Below are 18,127 nucleotides of genomic sequence, written 5' to 3'. Positions count from 1 at the left end.
TAGTAGTGTGTTCGTAGAATACCGTCTGTGCCTTAATATAGCAAAAGTGCAATCCCTTTCTGTCACGAACATCAGCGAGTCCCAACAGTAGCCTGAGCTCATCCCAAAGCGTGGAGGACCTCTCCTCTCTCCGCCGTGGTCGCACCCGCCAACGCCGCTCCGCTTCGTCGTCCTCCGACTCGTCTCCCGAGTCGAGGCCCCCCATGCATGCGCACGCCCGCCGCCCTAACGCCCACCCTCCTCGCACCAACCCCCACTGCTCACCTCGCCTGGTCCCATCGCCTGTCCTGAGGCAGGAGCTGAGGTCGAGGTCGAGGTGTGACCGCAGTGTCAGTGGTGGGCGGAGAGGAAAGAACTTCAGGTTGGATGGTCTCTTTGTTTTGACTCTATATAGATGCTCTCTCATGTCTGCCCTAGATCCATTTCTCCACGAAAGGACTGTGAAATAGTACTCTTTGTAAAAGGGTTAATATAAACCTTATTATGAAATGTTAAGATGGAAACTTCCTCAGCATACAAAATAGTCATGAATCATCACTCGCAAAAATATCAAGCAGATAATTTATACAGAATCATTTCAATATCACATTTTCAGAGATAAGAGATAATAGTAGAGTATAAATGGTGAATACCTAGTGCTTGTCATTTTAAGCATGGGCATTCCTCCAATCATTGTCTGCTTTTCTTACCAAATGGTTCAGATACAGTATATTTATGACATTCAAAACTAAATCTTTTGTTTCTCATCTCACTGAAAAATTGATTAAAGGTTAAAAGTGTGTTTTACGTAACATGACAGAGTAAGCATCAAATGAAGGGGATTTTGAGCTGTGTGGGACAGTTTTCATTTTTGTGAGTTTGGTGTGAAATGCTTTGATGATATTGCATGTGGTATGATGCTGAAATCATGTAAGCATTAATATAAGTAGTACGTTATAGAAAAAAGGAAACCTTTTCTTGGCTTTTTCAAGTTTAATTAATGCTTCTACTTCAGAAATTGAGACTTTGCATAAAACTTGTTGGGATTGGGTCCATTTTCATCTGTGTGTGTGACCCAGTCACCCTGATACGAGAAGTGATTCCCCAAATGGTTCCTTCCTTCCAGATCGTGTGACAGAGAGGAATTCACCAGGGGAACCTCCCACTGTTACGAAGATTCGGAGGATGATTTAGCTCCTGGCATCAACTACGTGTCCGGAGGAGGTGCAGGAGGAGGAGGGGGAGGGGGGAGGAGGAGGAGGAGGCGGAGGCAGCGGCAGCTGGAGGAGAGACAGCAGCAGCAGCAGACGGCTGAGTCAGGAAGACTACCAGTGCAAAAGTTTGGCCCCCCAACAAATTCTGGAGCAGCAAGAGGGCCAGATGAGAGCCATTGTGGAAAAGTAAGATTTTCTTTTCTTCTTCTTCTTCTGGTTTTCTCTGATGTTGGCACTAGTAGTAGTTGGTGTCTGTTTGAGACCCTTCAGTAAACTGCTGCACTCTCGTATTTACGTCATGCAAACTTTTATTATCTGCAAATGTCAACGAAATCACCTGCTTTCAAGACGTCACTGATGCTTGGTGTGAATGTCTGCACTTGGTTGTTTGATGTCTCCGTGTCCAGCATAAAGATTGCAATAAAAATAACCAGGAAAAGTGATCGATAATTTGAATTGTTGCTAAATCGGGAATTGGTGTCATTTATTGTGTTTACCTTTGACTACCCATCCTGGAATGAGTTCTTTGCATTATCAAGTCCCCTAAGTAATAGGTTTTGCTATTTGAGAAACCCACGCTGGTATGGGTGTTAAATTCTTAGGTACAGAATGAATATCGCCTTAACGTACTTTTGTTCAGTTTATATATATCTTTGAGTTTATTCTTGGCAATTCTCCTTTGGGTGGTAGTCACTAGTGAAAGTTTAAGTTACATCAGAAATGGGTGTCAAAAGTTTACATTGTGGGCAAATGTGTTTTAAATGTATGTTTAAATCATGGCAGTTCTTTTGTGCACAGTAGTATAAGAATTTACAAAATGTAGGTTTTGTGAAGTCTTACATAAGTGTGCAAGTCCCATAGTGCAGACTGAAGTATAATGCCGTCAAAGGCAGTTATTTGTTTTGTGTGGGCGGCACTCATTATGATGTCTTCGTGTTCTCTTAATGATACGTAATAACCATCTTACCTGACACCAGACAAAGCTCTCTGATTTCAGCCACTTCTTCTTCCGCCAAAGTTAAGTATTGCTGTGTCGAGTTAAATGAGGACTGTATCCACCATAATAATATGCGTCCATTTAACATTTCTTTGATAAAAAGTACATGTAATACATAAAACTCAGCTCAGATGTATAGTTCAAATACTCAGAGGTTTGATTGTGTATTTGAAATTTTACCCTTAATGACTGTCAGAGGATGACGTAAGGCATAAAAGTTAAGTGGTAGTGTTACAGATGTAGTTACTAACTGGATGTGAAACCTTAGTTGATTACAGTATACATGAAAAAATACCTTGAAGTAATAGTATTGCACAACTTGAACTGGAAAGGTCTGCTTACGGTCCAAGTGTATTGCTTATCCTTGTAAGAGGATACTACTTAGTACTGTGTACGTACATAGTTTGGATTACTGTAAGCCTATGTACATAGCTGCTTCAATTCTCTCCTTCTCTATTTATTTAGCAATAAAATCTTGGAGCTCCTGAGTAGAAAATTAAACTTCGTCATTAGATTAAACTCTCCAAAGTCTTTAATGTCCATAGCTAAATTTATAAACGAAAAATTCCTCAAACTATATAAGGTTTTGAAGTGAACAAATAATAGGAAAAACTTATAAAACATTCGAGCAGATATTTTTGGTTCTTGACAAAAATCATGTCAATTTTGGTATCGCAGATACATCATATTTTGTGGCAATCTTGTTTCACAGTTCAGAAATTCATAATATGCTGTATTGTATTTATCATTCGACTCCCAGGAACATGTATAGTTTGTGAGAAGTGTATGTGTTTACAGTACAGCACATTCTGTACAGAATTTTCAAGTTACTCTGATTACTAATAAACACTGTTAGTAGTAGTCTATTGTATACGTTTTGTATATAAGTCTTCATAGGTACTGTAGTTGGTAATAGCAGCATCCCTCCAGTTCCTGGCTACATCCCTCTCTGACCTTTAATTTCATCTACCCATTTTAAAAACTTCCTTCTCCTCCCATGCCCTTTTAACCTCATTCAGATCAACCCTCTCTGAGTAGGATTTGGTTTTAGTAGTCTAGTTAAACTACTCTGTGATTACCAGATTACCAATAATAATAATACTTTTGTTTCTTTTTATCTCTGCTGTTATAAACCCGTGATTTACATTAACCAAAAACTTTGAGTGGGTCATTTCTCACTTGATCCAGTTACTGATTTGCATCAGCTTTTGGCACAGTTCTCAAACCTTTGTTTGATTCAGTTCTCATGTTATGTATTAGCTCTGCTTTTCCTACAGTAGAATACATGTATAGAATACATGTTTAGGGTACTTATGTGAAATAGCAAATCTATCACATACATATATGATTTGATTGACATGAATCTGCCTCTGTCACCCCAGTCATACTACATTTTATATCATGCAATGTCAGTTAAGCTATGTAAGAAATGTTATAGGTTCCTTCACAGTGTTAATATTGTATTTTTACATAGTGGTAGGTCTTTGTGTCTTTTGGGAAAGAAATTTGTGACTAACAAGTGGTAATTTATCTTGTTAATGTGGACATTGAGTGATGGACACTGCAACAGTTGTTACCTTTCCAAGCATCTGCAATGTTATACAGACATATATAAAGAAACACACTCCTTAGTACGTATAGGGATTAGTAATGATTCATAGATCACAAAATGTGTATGATTCTCTTGTTAAGTTTTTAATTCAGGCTGCCAAGTGCTCTTATCATGTTCATGAAAGTCTCCAGCTGACAAGAAAGCACCATTGACTGAGCTCAGAATTGGACACTTGAGTTTATTTAAAAACATTTCTCTTGAAGATGATATGGTGTGAAAGAAATGCCTTAGCATATTCAATCAAGTCTGTTCATTTAGTATTTAATGTTTGGTATTTATTTTTTTCTGTTGAGGTGACTCAGCCATTGCAAGAAAATTCATGTTTTGTTAAGACATGAAACTGAGATTTCGAAGGGAATTATAAAACCACATAAGTAGGGTCATGTGGACAGTCTGAAAAAAAAAAGTCTACAGAAACATTTCTGCTAAAACTGTAGTTAGTCACAACTTGATATCATTTGTGTTGTATTTCGTACTCTGGAATTTGGATCGGAAATAAGGTAGAATATCATCCAGTATACATATCAAGTTTTGCTTTCAGTTTTTATCACAGTTTTTTTGTATTTTTTTATCTTTACAAAATATTGGTTGAATAGTTGAAGGCCTTTCTTGCTGTTAGTTGCTGGTTCTGTGGTATATTTTCATAATGAGCATTTGCCCATTATAAAAATAACTTTAAATGATTGTTTGGAATCTAGTTGATGGAGTGATATGATGAAAATACATTCCTTGACACCTCTTGGTACGAATAATACTGTTACACAAGTCTGTTAAACCTCATAACACTTTTGAAATGGTTGATATACAAAGAATGATAGAGATGGGCATACAATTATTCTGGTGCTTTCCTCAAGATGACCTGCAGTGCTGGGCATTCCGGTGTTATAGGTTTCAAGCATGTTGCTTTTGGGCACTGTGGAATGCCTTTGTGAATAGTACTACTATCCTTGGGGCGTTGTTGATACATTTCTTAATTAAGGCCTTTACTGATCCCACCCAACTTAACTTTCACGATCTTGATCTGGGTTTCTTGCCTGATGACTATGCGATTGTTTTTGGACCTGTGGAACGTTTTTGTTTTGGGATTTTGGTCTGCTGGTTAAAATTCTGGATCCAGGTGCTTGTCCCCCCACTTATGAGGCTGACGTATGTCGAGAGTCGAATAGTACAGTGTCATGGAGAGGACTGATGATGATGATGATGAGAGAGAGAGAGAGAGAGAGAGAGAGAGAGAGAGAGAGAAACATGAGCATGTTTTCACTATGAACTAAATATGTAAGACTTACTGTGTGGTACTGTACCAGTGTTTTCAGCATGCAAGGAACTGAAATAGCAGCGAAGCCTTGTTTACATTGTAAGTGGAAACATTTTTGAGCCTTTTTAAATATTAAATTTCCATATTTTCTACCTGAGGCTGTTTTTTTTTTTCAATGTGATATCTGTCTTCAGTATGGTACCCTGTGGTGGTACGTGTTGAAGAAAAGAGGCTTGATGCCATTTATGCTGATAGGATATGAGAAGTGTATGATAGCAAAGCCCAGCAAGAACGATGCTTAGCGTCTGCCATAGAAGCAAAAAAGCTCGTTTTGAGGTGTAGTATCCCTGTTGTGTCAGGCCTGCCAGCGTCAATCATCTCGTGAGCTGAAGCTGCTGCTACAGAGTCAGTTGTGGGATGGATTTTTAAGTCTTCTCTCTTGACACTGTATTTTCAGACTGATGACAATGGAACAGGAATTTCGCCACGAACAGGAGATCATGTGGAGGGAGATGCAAGACAAAGATGCCCGTATAGATGCTCAAGCCAAAAAGATAGCTGCTTTAGATTGTGCCAATAGTCAATTAATCAAAACCATTGCCACTCTGGGCTCCCGGTAAGTATTTCTCTTGAGCGCTGAATTGCTGAGTTAGCAATGACAGCAAGGAAAATATTTGGAAGGGAAAAGTGCATGTTACTAACTGTTGAGTGTAAACTGAGTCACTGATCACTTTCAGGATATTTCAGGGACTGTCATTTTTGGATGTGATATTCCGTTGAGTGGATACTACCTCCCACAGGTCGATCAATATTCCATGTTTAAACTAAGAAATCTAAAATAGCACTTCCACAGCTTGTTAGCCTAATATATATCAGCGTAAAGAATCAGGATTAACGATGACCACCAGTTGCATAGAGTAACTCTCGGAAAGCATGTTGTATTGAAACTTCAACTCTAAACACTGCATGATTTTCTGTATAATCAAAGATAAATTGTACTTGAGCTGAAATATTTTAAAAACTAGTTGATAAAAATGTTGAAAGTTCATAATAGCTGTCTTTTTCAATAATCATCAATGAATTAGTGAGCCATTACTGTTCTGCAAGTGTTCTTATGTTCTGTCGTCACCCTTTATCCTTCAGGTCAGAGGAGATGAGAGGCGACGTCCCAGATGACATCAATGGTGACTCCTGCAACGCGTCTGACACATCTGACTACAAGAGCTCCTCGTGTTAACTTCCTTCCACTGCAAATAATACTATAGTATCTTTCACGCATTGTATTAGTGTTAAGTTGACATGTCAATTTCTGTGTGGATATTCCTCTGTAGTGTTATTCAGTTTGGGCATTGAACTCCGCTCCTCCTCCTCCTCCTCCTCCTCCTCAGTATGTAGTCTTCCTCCTCCTCCTCCTCCTCCTCCTCGGTGGTCTCCTCAGCCGGGTTTGTCCTTCAAGCCTGTAGTATTTCAATTACCTCACGTCTTCTTCTGTGTGGAGGTCCTAGTCGCGTTGTTCGGTCGCTCTCTGCAACTGCGCTTCGATCACAACTAACTAGAAGACATTTTTGGCTCACCATTTGACATTCCTGTTCTATACGAATATATTATTTTCTAGTCTGGTTGTACAGAATTGTCCTCTTTTTGTTTGTTTTTTTGTTTTCCAAGCAGAAGCTGACGTTTGTATGTTCAACTCGAGTATATATATTCAGTATATTAATTGCAAGGTACTGTGGGAATTGCAGTCAGTTCTGTACCCGTTGTCTGTGTGAAACCAGTGTTTATTTAATCTTTCATTTTAACATCTACGGTACATAATTATATGCCTGGTTAGTCATTTTCAATTTGGGAACATAGGCGAACAAGGTTATCGTCGATTAGAGGAATTGAAATTCTGGAGCAGTGAATAAGGAAGCTAGAAATATAATAATAACAGAAATAATAAAGTACAGTACATAGTAACCGTGTCCCTAGCACAGTATATACTTATATTTGTAAGACATTCATATGGTCTATACATAGCTGATTGAATTAAGTAACACGTTTTCTGTTTACTGTACATGGTTGTACGTGACTGTCGGGTTGTTTGATGATAATATGATGGAACTTTGTACAGAGATGATTTTTTTGTATAGTAGTGCTGTTAGGTATAAACTGCCAACACCAAAGATTAGATTAGACAGACTTACATTTATATATGGTACTTTACGTGAATTTCTGAACTGTGTGTATATTATTGACTGAGTTGTAAATACTGGTAGTGCTCATTTTTTTCTATTCCTGGCACATGTATACAAAAGACTCAAGTGGATTCTACTGATCACTGGATCAGTTGTTTTGGTGCTTCTAAAGTACTCCGTGTCTATGAAAAAAAGCCAAAGGTTTTACTATGTACATTTCATTGTAGTATTCACATTAAAATGTGGATAGTAACATTTGTACTAAACATGTACTGGATAAGTCAAAATAAATTTCCAAGTTACTTGTACTTGTGGATTTATTAGCCTAATTTCCTTTTTAGAAAGTGACAGGGTTTTTGGTCCACAGCTGAAAACCATCGTTACAAATTCTGTCTAAACCACCAGGTGTTCTCTGAAAGTGTTATCAAGGCTCTATTGTAATTTGCAACAATGTCCAGTTGCATAAAATCACTGACTAAACAGGCCATGAGACTAGCCTCCTGTGTAACATCAACTGCATCCCCAAACTGATCTAAGCCTATACCTACACACTCTAGCTAGCTAAACTTCTTGAATAAAGTATTTTAACAGAAAACATTTACATCTAACAATTGTCAAAAAGGCAATGATTGCTAATGTTCTGTATACATTACATGCAGTTCGTCATGGCCTGTGTATGGGTAGTACTATATAAACCAATACTCCTCTGTACAATGGACAAGAGTGTCAGGATGTTGTCGATAACTAAAACCAATAGTTGGAAGGTGAGGTTGTCATTATACTGTCCAAGAGAGCAAATCAGGTTTCAGGAAACTATCACATTGTCATTGTACAAGAAAATTTAGCATATGGTACTAACGAATCACAATCATTTCACAATCTCTTCATTTAATATAGTAAGAATTCCAAGACTTCTGAAAGTTTGTAAAGGCTGAATGTCTGAAAATTAAAAGCAGTTTTTATACATTCTGCAGAAGCTACGATACTGATGAGAAAGTGCTGAAAGACAAATTATGAAATTTCAGAAGCTTAACTTATGTAGAAAACGTGCAAGGGCCCCAAGTAAGAAGAAGAAGAAAAAATAAAAAGAGTTTATTATACGCTTTTAAAATAGGGAAATTATAAGGGGAAACTCATTCTCCCATTATAGACTTCCATCGGGTACACTCATACCTGGACAACTTATATCTACCACATCTGATATAGAGGACAGTTACTCATAACAGGCATAGATGATTTAACTTGGAAAAAGGATAAAACAAGAAATATCAAATGAAGAGGAACTTTTATTTTTTGGTGGTATGCTATGAAAGCTTATAAGCACAAAGATTCAGTGTAGAATAAGATACACCTCAAACGAAGTAGCTGAAGAGGGATATAAGGATATAATACAATAGATTTATGGGACATTTTCTGGCAAGGATCATATTTTCTACGCCAAAATCCGCCCGCAATTTGAGAGCATCGATACCCATATATTGCGAGGTTGGCATTGAAGTGCATTTTGGAAGGCATCATGAAAATCAAGGCTATTATGAATTCTAGTCCTGCCAGATGAAGTCCCCTGGAATATTCCACATCTCAACTGGAAATCTGCAACTCTAAACTTACTTCACAGCCATACTTTCATTCTCGATTCATCTACATTCTGCCAGGGAATCATATCAGGAATTGTTATAATACACAAGCTGTTGAAAATGACAACACTTAGACTTTGAAATGACAAAATTCAAGACTTCGTCTGAAAGCTATGACGAACATTGGCGAATAGGTAGGTAGTTCATTGGGCGAACAGTATATATATTGAGCTTTTACTGAAAATGACGGGTGGAGGCTACTCAAAAGTCAAAATGACCACTTAACACTTACAAAGCAAAACCTTCCTATTTACTTTATCAATAACTATTTCCAAGTGGGTTATTTCTGAGTGGAGGTTTATTATACCTGTTACGAGTTGTCCCATAGACCAGTAACTGTCCCATAACTTGTCCAGGTATGAATCATTCTCCGATCAGCGTAAACCTGGAATAAGGTGTCCTTAAATCAAGTGGCCTGGAATGTTCTTATATCAAGTGTCCTGGAATCATGTCTGAATTTGGAATATAAAGCACTTGTATACCACCTGAAAGGAATAATTCTAATTAGTTGGCTTATCAATAACCACCCACGGGACTGCATAGGTCTTACGACCCAAGGTGAATTCTTTAGGCCTTGGTACGACCTACTATGTGGCATGTGGAGGCCTCCTCCACCCCTCGAGGGGCGCCGCCCCAAGAGGGGTGGAGGATAATTATTTTTTTTAAAGAACAGTATATATATATTGAAAATTTAAATGACAAATTAAAATTTCAAATATATGTAAATTTAGGAAGAGTTAGTTAAATTTACAATATAAAGTAAATTTACGACAAAAGTAAATTTAAGACATAATAAAAGTAAATTTACGACAAAGTTAATGACAAAAAGTAAAAATTTCAAATATTTAAAGTTAAACTTATGACAAATGAAAAATCTAAAATGACAAAACTGAAAAGTAAATCTATGACAAATTCAAAATTACAAAAATGAAAAAAATCGAACTTATGACAAATTAAAAATGATAAAATATTAAAAGTAAATTTAGGACAAATAAAACGAGACTTAAATGGAAACTTGGCCTGAAGAAAATACCTCCTACATCGACTTGTTGACAAAGAAACCAGCTTTGGCATGCCCGAAGCTTTGCAGAAATTAAAAGTCAAAACTCTTAACAAAGAACATCCTAGAGGAGAGAAAGCTTTAATAATATTCTTTGTCAATTTGGGTGGTTTCCAAAGGCCACGAAAATGGTACAAGAATGAAGACAGCCAGAGATTCGTTACGAGGCTCAACGTGCCCCAGGACTCGAAGATGCCCAGGAGGAAAAATACACGGTATTGACGATGAAACAGCCAATTTCCGGTGTCACGGTCACCTTGCAGAAGTCCGGGTTGAGTCTAACTTGACCAGCCAAGTGGCCAATCGATGGAAATCTCCTCTAACGCCATGGCCAACTGTGGTAGGTATACTATTCTAGTCAGGTGCTCAACTTTCCATCCAAACTCCACAATAGGACCTGTTACGATGCGATAAACTGCGGAAGAATGATTGAACGCGCCACTACCCCCAGAGGTCATAAAAAGCATCACTTGGCGAAATCCCGATCAATAAATAAAGGATAAAAGTTTACCATCATCTCTAGACCGAATCACACAGACGAAAATCCTAATGTCCTCCGGAGTCCGGTCCTCCTCCAAGCACCACGAACGACGATGTCAAATCTTGCCAAGGACTCTGAAAGTCTCAGAAGAAGTATCTTGCTTCCCTGGAACATGACCGATCTTTGGGTATCCTTGGAATCTCTCGTTTTAAATGTATTGTTGTTTAGTATTTCCTTCTCCCTTCTTTGACTCGTCTTTCACTCATAGAAAAATAGAAAACGTAGAGAGACGACGACAGCCCTAACTATGATAAATAAAGTTCAGCTTTGGTTTGAACAGTTTGTCGAATCATTGTGCACAAGCACGCTTCACGCCAAGGTGGAAAGAGAGAGAGAGAGAGAGAGAGAGAGAGAGAGAGAGAGAGAGAGAGAGAGAGAGAGAGAGAGAAAGATGCATTGCATTTAGCAACATATCACTCAATGTTGCCATTTCATCTCGGCTAGATGGTCGTGAGTTGCCAGTGTTGCTTTTTTTTTTTTTTTTTTTCTTTTTTTTTTTTGCTCAAATCTGCTTTCACGTTTGTGTTTACACTGTAAATGTCACTGTGTCAGAATAACAGCGAGAGAGAGAGAGAGAGAGAGAGAGAGAGAGAGGAGAGAGAGAGAGAGAGAGAGAGAGAGAGAGGAGAGAGAGAGAGAGAGAGAGAGAGAGGAGAGGAAATACAATTGATGTCTGATTACAGCTAATATGATTAAGACTTAATTGAAAATATTGACGCAAATGAACGACCAAAGTCACGCGCAATAATGTGACGTCATCTTGACGTGCAAAATGCACCTTCAAATAGAAGAGTATTCGTGATATATAGATAAAGATATATAGATTAAGATGCCTTGTAGACATAGGCCAACCTAAATATGCACTACGAGGCCCAATAGACCAGGTAAGGGAGACCAGCTATGTATTTAGGGGCAAGTTCGCCATCTAAGTGACTGCAATGTTTACCAATTGATGAATCTCAAATATAAACAGTAGGATTCCCCAGTGGTTCCTCAGCAGTGATGCCAAACCTGGGTGGAATTCCCCCAGATCTGGGTGAAATGGGGATCGTCTGGGGGAATTTGGCCAAAATTGTTGATAATCTTGGGGAATTAAGCAATAAGATGAATGTATCGCTTAAATTACGTTGTTTTTAAGAGATAGCCTACAGTTTTGAAATGGACGTTAAATCATTTTGTGGACGAGGCAATAATTTTTATTACTTGGTTCATATATTGATCCAAGTCATAAAAATAATCACAGAAGTCACGATAACATTTACCTTGGGAGGACTAGCGATGACACAGCTAATAAACGAACCATTTACCAAGTGATATTTTGTAAAGATTCAAGAATGACTGTTTGAAATTTCTTGTCGAACTCTGCATCCAAATAAGGAAGAGATTTCCATTTGATGAAGACAGTGTCATTGCCAAGCTAAATATCCTTGATCCAGCTGTTGCATCAAACGTAAGTCTTTCGCCATCATCAATAACTGGGATTGCAAACAATTTCCCTAATTTAGCACCGCCAGCTCAAGTGAATGAACTTGACGATCAGTAGAGAAGTTATCGGCTCACAGCTGAAGAGTGACCTATCGCATGTGACATCATACCACAATACTGGTATAATATACGTTCCATCAAAGATGGCACGGGCAATTCCAAGTTTGCAGTAATTTCTGAATTTATGACAAATCTATCGTGTTTACCACATTCCTCAGCGTGTGTAGAGCGCATATTTTCACAAGTGAACAACATTAAAACTAGGAAAACTAATTCATTAAAACCACAAACAGTAGATGATAGAATTTTGGACAAACAATCAATCACGAAAAACAATTCAGACTGTGCTAATTAGTGATGTAGAAAAGGGAATAACAAGTGCCAAGTACATTAGACGTATGAAAGAAATTAATATAACAATGAATTTAGAGGCAGAAGAAGAGCAGGAATAGCACTTGGATTAACCATTGATACGTAGGCCTAAACTTGATTAAAATGTATTTCATTTAACTAAATGTTATTTTTATTATGAATTTAGGGGCAAAAGAAGAGCAGGAATAACACTTAGATTACCCATTGATGTGTAAACTTGATTAAAATATACTTCATTGAACTAAATGCTAGTTTTTATTACAATCTGGGGATTTTAGTTGAATCTGGGGAAATTTAGTTGAATCTAGGGGAATTCTCACTGAGGTCCGGGGGAAACTGAAAAATAGTTACCCACAAAGTTCCTAGTAGGAAGGACGCAGGAGCTCCAGTTGATGAGAGAGAGAGAGAGAGAGAGAGAGAGAGAGAGAGAGAGAGAGAGAGAGAGAGAGAGAGAGAGAGAGACGGACGCTTTCGGTACAATGTCTAGAAAATATGGTTGGATTCCCTGCATTATTTCTCTCTCTCTCTCTCTCTCTCTCTCTCCGGCCCAGTGACCCATTTCTTGTCGTAAGCGAGTCGACGCATCTTTTACGACGATTGACGCATTTATCTGATCGCAAGAACTGCCGCGTCGTAAATAACGCACGCGGTTCCTCAAAGAGAGAGAGAGAGCGAGTCTTATTACCTTCTGTTGTACTTATGACCTAAGGTCAAATTAAGTCACCATACCTTGAGCAATGATACTCGATGGAGCCAGTAACAATGGCAGAAGGATATATTGAATCCATAAAAATGTTGCAAATCGCTGCTGATATTAAAACAACGACTCTCTCTCTCTCTCTCTCCTTGTTTCCCTAGCTTTCATTCCTAAACTCTCTATTGACTCTCACTTAGCGGGACTGAATCCACAACAATACCGGTTAGGAGCACCCGGTACCCCCTAGGGGCCCCGAGGGGGCCAGTGTGCCCTACCGTCGGGTACCGGGTAGGGTCAACCTGGTGACCTCAATCTTCGCCTTCTTCTAGCGGGCAGCTCTTGTGTTGTGGGTAGTGGCAGTATACGTCAGATCTCGCGCGAGTTCGGGGTATAGTGGACACTTCACTCTGGACTCCTTTGGACTCTCGGTCCTTCAGGAATCTTCAGCTGAGGATCTCCCTTCCTCCTGGAGGGTTCCTGCGGCGTCTGTTGCGAGCGTCTCGAAAGGAGACTGGACTCTCTAGGATACATTCTTCTCTCTCTGGTTTGGGGATGTCCTGTTGCTAGGTATACAAGGAACTCTCGCTGGGATATCCTACCGCATTTGTTCTTCTCTCTTCAACAGAAACAGCAGTAATTTGGAGGTTTTGTTTCGCTATAACGCAGTGGCATTCAGACACTATAATCATCGTTCTATCGATCTAGACGCACGCGCGAGTGCAGAGTTCTTCCACAAGTGGTCAGGGTGAAATTGACCAGAGTGAAAACGGAACCCCGAGCAACCAGGAAACAGGTTTGTGCAACTTCTCCGACGAACTGTTAACGTCTTTTTTCACAGTTTTTTTTTTTTTTTTCACCTTTCAACCAACTGCAGTTTCACAAGCATGAGGACGAAGACGTTGTTCCTCCTGGCCATATTCCTGCTGGGTTTCGCCTCTGGACGAACGCGGGCGTCTAAACTGGACAGGATCAAGAAGCAGTTGGCTGCCTACTTGAAAGAGGCCCCAGTGACGAATACTTACGACGAGATCCTAGAAGAAGAAGAGAGCGAGAAGGAGCGTCTCGAAGTGACCACCTCCTTCACGACGAATCTCGATCGAAAATCAACAGAAGAAAAAATAGAGGAAGAAGAAGTCCCGTCCCTGCAGGACGTTCGAGAGGAGAAAGTAGCAGCGTCAGGAGATGCCCCAACCGACAGCCACTCGATCTCTCTCCTGACGGACATCAGAGGCCTCCTCTACAGTCTGCGGGAGGACCAGAACAAGGGCCAGACGCAGCAGGAGCACTACCAGAGTCTGGAGGACATGGCGCAACAGGCCCAGGCGTCCGTCAGAGCCATGGCCGAGGACGTCGAGCGATACAGGGCCTTCACTGACGAGAAGATCCAACTGGTTCTGGAGACGTTCGCCACCTTGAGGCTTCTGGTTGTCAGCCAGGGCAGCCAGTTGAAAGAGGCCCTGGACAGACTGGAAGCCCTGGAGGGAAGGGCGGACATCTTGGAGAGCCAGGTATCCGAAGCCCAGACGCCCCTCGGGCCGACCAGGACCAGCGAGAGGTTCGGAGGACAGAGACCAGGGGTGGTAGAGGTGCCTCCTCTTACAGGCGTCACAATCATGAACAACAAGATCGTCGACCTCACCAGGACGGTGAACACGCTGCAGAAGGAGGTCAGGAGCCTGAGGGTGAACGTGACGGAGCTGGTGGCCCTGTCCCAGGTGATCACGGTCCACGAGAAACCTGCCTCCTCCTCCTCCTCCCCGTCCCTCCTACCTTCTGCGCCTCCAACTTCTTCTGCCACTCCCACGGGATCTCCAGCGTCGTCGCCGGCGCCACAAGACCACAAGCAGTGCCAATGCGACCTAGAGGGCGTGGGGGCGTCCATCAAGAAGATAGAGGAAGAGCAGGCGGCGCAGAGGAGCTTCGCTGACGACCTGAGGAAGAACCTGACCCTCCTGACGGGGCAGGAACGCCAGAGGGTCGACTCGACTTTCACGAACAGACTCGGGGAAGTGGAGGGGTCGCTCAGGGACCTCAACGCCGTCAGGAGGGAGGTGACCGCCGTCAAGGAGAACCTGAATTCCATCCAGAAGGAGCTCGGGGGCGTGGCCGGGGTCAAGGGCGTCCTTGGGAGTTCCTTCGTCAACCTGGGAATGAAAGGTGATGTTAGAATAATGGGGACGTGCCCGTTTTGGAAATTGAACTCAACACTAAAGAAAATCTTTTAACAATATATATCTATTTATTTTTATAATTATTTACTTATTTTAATTATTTATTTGTTTATTTATTAAAGACTATACTTTATTTGTAAACAGTCGTAATGTTTTCCATGGCAGTCAGGATCAGTTAATCATAAATATTTGCAAATATTCTGTCAATTTTCAGCAGAACAACCAAAACTCTCATAAAGATTTATTATTATTATTATTATTTATTATTATTATTATTATTATTATTATTATTATTATTATTATTATTATTATTATTATTATTATTATTATTATTATTATTATTATTATTATTATCTGGACCAAAAAAAGTATACAGAAATACTGAATCATTTTAAATGTTCATTTTTGCCATTTTGGCGGAGACATCGATTTCATAGCCAATTATCTGAGATAATGTTGTCATCATAATACTTCATAATTTGATAAATAAGAGAGCGAGAGAGAGAGAGTTGTATCACTGGAGAGATGTCCCAAAAAATTAAACTGGGAAAGAGGATAATGACAGTGTTAGATACAGCATTGCTGGTTTCCTTACCATGTTCGAAGAAGTGGAATTCTTCAAGATCTTTTGCATTTATATTGTACTTACAGCAGCTACAGTACACGACCCTCGGTACATTCTTATTCAGGATTTCGTTACAGTTAAATGTAGACTTCACAACCTGAGGATCGTGTTACACACGGAATAGACAGATATCTGGGCAAACACACTTCCGTTAAAGTCGGTTACCAGGTCTCACTATATCCTGTTGAATAATGTCCTCCAAACGCATTCATCCCCACTCGCAAAACCAACGGGTCCATGCGACTACTTCTCTAACACTCTCGCTCTCTCTCAACAGGCCTGTGCGTGTGGCCTTATACCAGGAACGGCGACAGCTGCTTCTTCATCCAGGTCACCAAACGCCTCAACTGGAAGGCTGCCAGGGACTACTGCAGGACCATCCAGGGTGACCTGGCTGCTCCGGCATCCTTCGACGACTTGAAGAACTTCATCGGCAATCAGAGAAGTGAGTTCTGGGTGTTCACTGCATATATGTATATATATATATTATATATATATATATATATATATATATATATATATATATATATATATATATATATATAGTAATGGTCAGTACACTGATGCCTTTAGCCTAAGTAAGATCTAGAAGTGTCTTCAAACTCAGCCATTTGAGTCAATAAGAAAGAATGCAACACATACAACAGGTAGAGGCATTATTTACAGGAAGCTTCCCAAAGACAGAAACACCACTGTATCTTATCCCCTGTAGGCAAAGCACTAAAATGTCTTTATTCTTCATTTACCATTTGTTTGTTCCAGTGAGCCGCACATACTCCTACTGGCTGGGGGCCTCCGACTTCGAGGTGGAAGGCGCGTGGACCTGGGTGAACGGCCAGCCCCTCTTCCAGAACTCGACTCTGTGGGCGCCGAACTACCCGAGCGAGAATACCTTCTCCAACTGCCTGTCCTTCAAGCCTAACAATCGTTACGAGATCCTGGCCACAGACGAGGAGTGTAGGATCAGTCGCTACTTCATCTGCCAGCAGGAGAGGCTCGTCTGAGGGTCCTCATGGATCCTTCGGACGAAAGTTGGTCGTTTTCCAGGACGCTGAAGGAAGCTGGCAGGTGTCGTGGAAAACGTCCTCTCAGACGAAAGATGCCTTTTGTGATGTCGCTCGGTAACTGAGCTTATTTATTCGTTGACATTTATTTTCAGGGTGATCTAGTATAGCATAATTTATTTATTTATTTATCTATAAGTTGAGATATCTCTTGGTCTCTGGAAGACACTAACCTCGCTTAGGGCTGACCAGCTCATCTCCCCAAAAGCTCCCTTCTTCCCAAGATAGATTTATCTATCTCCACAAAAAGCTGGTCACTTGTCACTAGTCAGTAGAGGGCCACCTTGTGTGCAATTTTCGTCTGAATTATTCTATGACCTTTGGAGTGGTCTAGTTCTGGAAACACTAAAGGGCTTAGCTGGTAGGTACCTCAGCTGCTGGGTGACTTTAGAAGTTCGTCTTCGTGGCCAAACATTGTCCTAAAGAGCAACTCAAAATCCTACATAAATTCATTCCGTCTACAGGGCTTTGCTTAGCGTTTCCAAGACTAAACTTCACACCAGTAGCATCGAATGTTTCAACAAAAACTGCTGTAGTGACATTGGTCAATGACAATGACCCTTTCAAATGACCCATCTTGACCTCCTGAACTTCTCTGTGCGAGGTCACAGGTTATTGGAAAATCCAAGTATATATGAATATACTTATGGTAAAATATCCACTTGTTATGAATAACTGTTAAGTTTTTTTTACACAATGAATAAAGAGTTTACCAAAACAAGATTTTTATTAATGTTTCAATACATAGATGCCTTATATCTTAAAATTATTTTCGTCTAAGGAGACTATATATATATATATATATATATATATATATATATATATATATATATACTATATATATATATACTACTATATAATATAATATATATATTATATATATATATATACTATATATATATATATATATATATATATATATATATAGTATATACTATATATATATATATATATGTATATATATACTACTATATATATATATATATATATATATATATATATATATATATCATATATATATATATATATATATATATATATATGTGTGTGTGTGTGTGTGTGTCATAAGACTCTTATAATAATAATAATAATATAATAAATAATAATAATATAATAATAAAATCAATAATAATAATAATAATAATAATAATAATAATAATAATAATAATAATAATAATAATGATACTAATGATAATAATGATAATAATAATATTTAAAAGTTCCTGAATACAAACAAATTT

The 18,127-nt window shown here is 39.4% G+C and overlaps 2 protein-coding genes across 2 annotated transcripts in view; both read left to right on the top strand.

Moving 5' to 3' along the window:
- The window catches only part of LOC135204840 (uncharacterized), a gene marked incomplete in the record, with an annotated part of 387,476 nt that extends 379,934 nt beyond the window's left edge, over nt 1–7,542 (top strand). Inside the window, 3 exon segments of the mRNA XM_064235048.1 lie at nt 76–361; nt 1,106–1,379; nt 6,201–7,542. Of these exon segments, the coding sequence (XP_064091118.1) occupies nt 76–361; nt 1,106–1,379; nt 6,201–6,233 (593 nt within the window).
- A 5,854-nt stretch (nt 7,543–13,396) lies between these two features.
- LOC135204838 (C-type lectin domain family 4 member M-like) lies at nt 13,397–17,586 on the top strand. The gene is made up of 3 exons (XM_064235047.1): nt 13,397–15,183; nt 16,100–16,267; nt 16,585–17,586. The coding sequence occupies exons 1-3, from the start codon at nt 13,911–13,913 to the stop codon at nt 16,824–16,826; spliced, it is 1,683 nt and encodes a 560-aa protein (XP_064091117.1). The 5' UTR covers nt 13,397–13,910; the 3' UTR covers nt 16,827–17,586.
- Nucleotides 17,587–18,127: the final 541 nt, after the last annotated feature.

This window comes from Macrobrachium nipponense, chromosome 47 (genome assembly GCF_015104395.2).
Source record: "Macrobrachium nipponense isolate FS-2020 chromosome 47, ASM1510439v2, whole genome shotgun sequence".
Taxonomy (NCBI): domain Eukaryota; kingdom Metazoa; phylum Arthropoda; class Malacostraca; order Decapoda; family Palaemonidae; genus Macrobrachium; species Macrobrachium nipponense.
Note: the sequence above shows the minus strand (reverse complement) of the source record. Positions and strands in the feature narration are given on the sequence as shown.